This window comes from Callithrix jacchus, chromosome 8 (assembly GCF_049354715.1).
Source record: "Callithrix jacchus isolate 240 chromosome 8, calJac240_pri, whole genome shotgun sequence".
Lineage (NCBI taxonomy): Eukaryota > Metazoa > Chordata > Mammalia > Primates > Cebidae > Callithrix > Callithrix jacchus.
In genome coordinates, this window is record NC_133509.1 from 46198492 (window position 1) to 46205485 (window position 6994).

General features: G+C 45.2%; 1 protein-coding gene across 7 annotated transcripts in view; it reads right to left on the reverse strand.

The window, feature by feature from the left end:
- Positions 1–1693, reverse strand: part of IVD (isovaleryl-CoA dehydrogenase) — a 31131-nt gene extending 29438 nt beyond the window's left edge. For all 7 annotated transcript variants that reach the window (XR_013521041.1, XM_078334380.1, XM_078334378.1 and 4 more), the window contains exon 1: positions 1525–1693. Coding sequence is in view for 6 of the 7 variants with exons in the window: in XM_078334380.1 (XP_078190506.1) it covers positions 1525–1668 (144 nt within the window). In the remaining variant the exon portion in view is untranslated. The remainder of the gene's footprint in view (positions 1–1524) is intronic.
- Between the last annotated feature and the right edge of the window lie 5301 nt (positions 1694–6994).

Below are 6994 nucleotides of genomic sequence, written 5' to 3' on the forward strand. Positions count from 1 at the left end.
AGCCTGACCAACAAAGAGAAACCCCCTCTCTACTAAAAATACAAAATTAGCCAGGTGTGGTGGCCGTAATCCCAGCTACTTGGGAGGCTGAGGCAGGGGAATTGCTTGAACGTGGGAGGTGGAGGTTGTAGTGAACCGAGATAGCGCCACTGCACTATAGCCTGGGCAACAGGAGTAAAACTCCATCACCAAAATAATAATAATAATCAGGGCAGGCGAGGTGGTGCACGCCTGTAATCCCAGCACTTTGGGAGGCTGAGGTGGGTGGATCACAAGGTCAGGAGTTCAAGACCAGCGTGGCTAATACGGTGAAACCCCAGCTCTACTAAAAATGCAAAAATTAGCCAGGTGTGGTGGCGCACGCCTGTAGTCCCAGCTACTTGGGAGGCTGAGGCAGGAGAATCGCTTGAACCTGGGAGGTGGAGGCTGCAGTGAGCCCAGATAGCACCACTGCCCTCCAGCCTGGGCAGCAGAGCAAGACTCCATCTCGGGGAGGAAAAAAAAAAAAAAAAAAAAATCATTCCACTAGTTTGCACTGTACCAATGAAACAGAAGCTCCTGAAGCAGGCCTGCAAGGCCCTGCAGGAGCTGACCCCAGCTGACTCTCTCAGCTTCCTCAGCACCTTCCCACCTCCCACCCACTATGCTCTAGCTGCACTCCAGGCAGCCTCCAGATCCACAGGTGTCAGGCTCTTTCTAGGCCCTGAACCTTTGACTAAAAGGGACTGAATACTCAGAGAGTGTATTGGGAAACTCCTCTTGGCAGGAAAGCTTGAGAATAGGGATTGAACCCTTTCTGCCTGAGGTGGGTCACGGAAGCTCTGAAACATAAACTGTGAAGTTGCTGAAAGGCTCATAGTTCCACCAACTAAATCCAGCCTCCAAGTGAAGCCTCAGGAAGGAATCTGGTTCCGCTCGATTTCTAACTTCTTTTCTACATTTTACGAGGTGGGGTCTGGCTACGTTGTTCAGGCTGATCTCAAACCCTTGAGCTCAAACAGTCCTTCCACCTCGGCCTTCCAAAGCGCTAGGATTTCAGGTGTGAGCCCTGGTACCTGCCCTCTAACTACTTCTTTCAAGTACTTGTTCAACTTTGTGCTTTGACCTAATGGGCTGAAGAGCGACAGGAGAGCTCGCTGTGGCTTTTTAAATGAAACCCTCGACGTGTTTATACAAAAAAAAAAAAGACTTCCTGGTGATTACGAGGATCATCCAGGTGTGAGACGCATACCTCAGTATTCAGGGGTAAGTGAGCTACTACATACAGATTGAGGACCCTTGTGCCATAAGCGGTAGCCTGGCCAATCACCCACCAAAATGCCATCATGCTCTCAGGAGCTCTCCCAGCCTCGACTCCTCTCTACTTCCAGCAGTCCTGCCTTGAGGTCGCAAATCTCCACTCCACAGACGAGGCTCCGGAGGCCCCGCGTCCTGCCCACGAGCTAGCGCTCCCAATCGCCCACAGGCAAAAAAGCCACGGCTGGAAGGAGGCCTTGGGGCCAGGAGGGGGGTCAGTCTCCTCACCTGCTTCTGCTCCTCGCTTAGCCCGTTGATTGCATCGTCCACGGGCAAAAGCGAGTGGGCCCGCTGGGAAACGAAGCCGGCAAGCGGCGGCCGCAGCCTCCAACTCCCCACACGCCGCCCCAGCAGCCGAGCCGCAGACGCCATCTCTGCCCTGCACCAGGAACCAGAGAGATGCAATGAGTGAGCTCTTCCAGCTCCCCCAATCCAGGCTTCGCCTCCCCGCTAACCCGCGAGGGGGAAGGTCGATAGCAGCCAATCACGTTCCGCGGCCCGCCGCAGGCGGAGCTGTCCTTTGGCCTCACTGGAGCCAATCAGCCGTGGTCGCCCGCCAGCTTCCAGCCAGTGTAGCAGCCGCAGGCCGGGTGGGCCTGCCCCGAGCGCTGGAAATGCTGACGTGCTCCCTAGGGCGGGTCGTTAGGGTGGTAGACGAGCATTTGTTTTTTCCTTTTTATCTCCCTGCGTTGAAATAGCAGCCCCTAACTGCGGAAATCTCTGTGGGAGAGCGAAGTGTGGAAACAGCCATCAGAGAACTGCCCACGTGCCCATTAAATTAGTCAAGCATCTCTGGAATAAACAATGGGAAAGTAGTGCCTCCTCTGCTGTGCAAACTGATTATAACTTAGTCCAACTTGCTTTATTATATAACAAGGTTTGTAGATTTTGATTAATGTTTTATGGGAAAGGGGTTACTAAGGGGTAGCTGCCTTCCAGGTTGGAGATGCTTTTGGATTTACAGTAGGGTCACTTCTCGATAAACCCATTATAAATTGAAAATATTGTTCGGCGTGGTGGCTCACACCTGTAACCCCAGCACTTTGGGAGGCCGAGGCGGGTGGATCACGAGGTCAAGAGATCGAGACCATCCTGGTCAACATGGTGAAACCCGTCTCTACTAAAAATACAAAAAATTATCAGGGCGTGGTGGCGCGTGCCTGTAATCCCAGCTACTCAGGAGGTTGAGGCAGGAGAATTGCCTGAACCCAGGAGGCGGAGGTTGCGGTGAGCCGAGATTGTGCCATTGCACTCCAGCCTGGGTAACAAGAGCGAAACTCCGTCTCAAAAAAAAGAAAATTGCAGGCTGGGTGAGGTAGCTCACGCCTGTAATCCCAGCACTTTGGGAGGCTGAATCACAAGGTCAAGTGATCGAGACCAACCTGGCCAATATGGTGAAATCCCATCTGTACTAAAAATATAAAAATTAGCTGGGCATGTGACCCACGCCTATAGTCCCAGCTATTCAAGAGGCTGAAGTAGGAGAATCACTTGAACCTGGGAGGCAGAGTCTGCAGTGCACTGAGATCATGCCACTCCACTCCAGCCTGGCAACAAAGCAAGACTCCATCTCGAAAAATTTTTTTAAAAAGAAAGACACCCTTGAACAAGATTTCATGAGTTTCTGGGTTGAACACAGAGGGCATGGAAGCTCTGCACACCTTTCCCCATACGTTTCCCTATCTATTTCTTCCATCTGGCTGTTCATGTGTACCCGTTGTAATATCCTCTATAATATGCCAGTAAATTTAAGTGTTTCCCCAAGTTCTGTGAGCCACCCTAGCAAATTAATCGAACCCAAGGAAGGGGTCATGGGAATCTTGTTTTTTTGGCTTGTTAATCAGACATATAGGTGACAATCTACTTGTGATTGGCATCTGAAGTCGGGGGCAGTCTTGTGAGATTGAGCCCTAACCTGTAGGGTCTGACTCTTAACTCCAAGTAGATAGTGAAAGAACTGAAATTATATTTTTTGAGATGGAGTTTTGCTCTGTTTCCCAGGATGGAGTGCAATGACGCCATCTTGGCTTACTGTAACCTCTGCCTCCCAGGTACAAGTGATTACCCCATGTCAGCCTCCCAAGTAGCTGGGATTACAGGTGTGCACCACCACGCCTGGCTAATTTTTGTATTTTTAGTAGAGACGGGGTTTTGCCATGTTGGCCAGGCTGTTCTGGAACCCCTGACCTCAGGTGATCTGCCCACCTTGTCCTCCCAAAGTGCTGGGATTACAGGCAAGAATTGAAATTAATATAGAACACCCAGTTCGTGTCTGCTGGAGAACAGTTTGGTGTGTGGGGAAAAAAATTCCCCACATCTGGTCACAGAAGTATTCTGTGTTAAGTGTGTGAGATAAAAAAGTTTTTTTCTTTAATGACCAAGTAGGATTTATCCTGGTTATGAAAGTATCAAAAACCAAAATTACAACAAATTTAAATATCTTAATTAGCTTTATTTCAGATTCTAGTTACTTTTCTTGTAAAGGGCAAAGCAGAGAGGACTTCCATATCATGCCTCTAACCTGGCCTGTTTTAGGATTTGGCTATTTCTTCTCCTGATTTCTTTATTTTTATTTTTGACACCACTATCCTGAAGGCATCTTCTGTTTTTTTGGAAGGTCAGTTAAAGATCTTAGTCTGATATACTAGCATGACGACTTACGTTAGAGTAAAAGAAAAAAAAAAGCTTAGTTTGAGCTTTGTGGCATGGACCTTCAGCATGAGTGGCTCCATGATGATTTGGTCTGCTGGGCCTAGGGCAGGAGTTCAGTTCTAGCCAGTGGACTCCTATAAGTTTTATGTAATGAATGGTTCAAATTCAATCAATGTAATTCTACAGAATTCAACAGAATGATAAAAACCACATGAACACATCAATAGATGCAGAAAAAGCATTTGACAAAATTCATCTTTTTATTATAAAAACTCTCAGCAAAGATCAGCAAAGATATAGAACTACCTTAATCTAATAAAGGATATCTATAAATAAACTACAGCTTATACTATACTTGGTAATACAATGTTGAATCACTTTCCCCTGGAGGTTGGGAATGAGGCAAGGATGTATACTATCACCACTGTGCTTTTCATTGTACTAGAGATTCTAGACAGTGCAATTAGGCAAGATAATAAAGAAAATAGAAATGTACAGTATATAGAAAGCACAGTATATACATATGTGAAGGAAGGAAGAAGTATAACTCATTATTTGCAAATGATATGACCATGTATGTAGGAAATGTTTTTAAAAATAGAAAAGAATCTATATAAGCTATTAGAATAAATGAAGTTAGCAAGATAATTGGATATAAAAACACTATATAATAGGTATTACTAGAAACAACACTTGGAAAACAAGATTTTAAAAATATAATTTGGGAGTCTCTCTGAACCTATTCTTGTTTGGGAGACAGCCTGATTTAAATAAACATATTTAAAGATATACAAATATATATTTAAATATACAAATATATATATTTTTGTAAATTATATATATACACATAATTTACAAAAGCAGTAAGAACTTCAATCACATGAGAATAAATCTAATAAAAGATGCGCAAGATCCCTACTCTGAAAATTATGAGAACATTGGTGAGGGAAAGACCTAAATAAAGAGCTATACCATGTTAATAGACTGGCTCAGTATTGTTAAGATGTCAGCCCTTCCCATGTTGATCTGTAGATGAACTATAATCCTAATCAGTATCCCAACAAGCCTTTTAAAAATAGAAACTACAAAGCTGATTTTAAAATGTATGGAAATGCAAGAGACCTAGAATAGCTATGGCCAGATGCAGTGGCTCACGCCTGTAATCCCAGCACTTTGGAAGGCTGAAGCGGATCACCTGAGATCAGGAGTTTGAGATCAGCCTGGCCAACATGGTGAAACCCTATCTCTACCAAAAATGTGAAAATTTGCCAGGTGCGGTGGTGGGCGCCTACAATCCCAGCTACCCAGGATGCTGAGGCATAAGAATCGCTTGAACCCAGGAGGAGAAGGTTGCAGTGAGCCAAGATTGCCCCACTGCACTCCAACCTGGGGGATGAGAGCAAAACTCCATCTCAAAAACAAAGCAAAACAACAACAAAAGACCTAGAATAGCAATAAAACTCAGAAGAAGTTGGAGACTTAACACTACCAGAAACAGATGTTTTATAAAGATAAATATACATATACATATTAATATGCTGTGGTATTGGTGATAGAAATCAATGAAACAGAATAGAGTTCAGAAATAGACCCACACGGCCGGGCGTAATGGTTCACGCCTGTAATCCCAGCACTTTGGGAGGCCGAGGTGGGCGGATCACGAGGTCAAGAGATCAAGACCATCCTGGTCAACATGGTGAAACCCCGTCTCTACTAAAAAATACAAAAATTAGCTGGGCGTGGTGGTGCGCGCCTGTAGTCCCAGCTACTCAGGAGGCTGAGGCAGGAGAATTGCTTGAACCCAGGAGGCGGAGATTGCAGGGAGCCGAGATTGTGCCACCGCACTCCAGCCTGGCACCTGGCAACAGAGCAAGACTCTGTTTTGAAAAAGAAAAGAAATAGACCCACACATAGAGTTGCCTGATTTACAATGAACTCTACAATTACAATTCAGTAAGGAAAAAAATGGTCTTTTCAATAAACAATCCTAAGGCGATTAGATATGTGTATGTAAAAAAAGGAGCTTAAGTTATATATTTCATATCATACAAAAGATTAGAGGTAGTTAATAAGCCTTAATATGAAAGGTAAAAAATAAAGCTTTGGGCCACAAAATTAGGTAAAAACTGAGTAACAAAGTATAAAGTAAAAGCAAAGTACTGCATATTCTCTCCTTAAGTGGGAGTTGAGTAGTACATTGAGTACACATGAACACAGAGAAAGGAACAACAGACCCTGGGGCCTACTTGAGGGTGGAGGGTGGGTGGAGGGTGAGGATCAGAAAACTGCCTATCAGGTTCTATGATCCTTACCTGGGTGACATGCAATTTGCCCATGTAACGAACCTGCACATGTACCCCTGAAAATAAAAGTTGGAAAAAAAAAAAAGTAAAAACATGCTCACATAGGTCAGGTGAGGTACATGATTACTCACACCTGTAATCTCAGTACTTCTGGAGGCCGAGGTGGGCGGATCACCTAAGGTTAGGAGTTTGAGACCAGCCTGGTCAACATGACGGGACCTCATTTCTGCAAAAATAAAAAAATTAGCCAGGCACGGTGGTGTGCATCTGTAGTCCCAGCTACCCATAAGGCTGAGGCAGGAGAATCACTTGAACCTGGGAGGCGGAGGTGGCAGTGAACCAGGATTGCATCACTGTACTCCAGCCTGGACCACAGAGTGAGAATGTCTCAAAACAAAAAAAGAAATTAAAAAAGGGCCGGGCACAGTGGTTTATGCCTGTAATCCCAACACTTTGGGAGGCCGAGGCAGGCGGATCACGAGGTCAAAAGATTGAGACCAACCTGGCCAATATGGTGAAACCCCATCTCTACTAAAAATACAAAAATTAGCTGGGTGTGGTGGCATGTTTCTGTAGTCCCAGCTGCTCAGGAAGCTGAGGCGGGATAATCGCTTGAACCCGGGAGGCGGAGGTTGCAGTGAGCCAAGATGGCGCCACTGCAGTCCAGCCTGGCAATAGAATGAGATTGTCTTAAAAAAAAAAAAAAAAAAAAAGAAAGAAAAGAAAAAGAAAAAGAAAGTTCA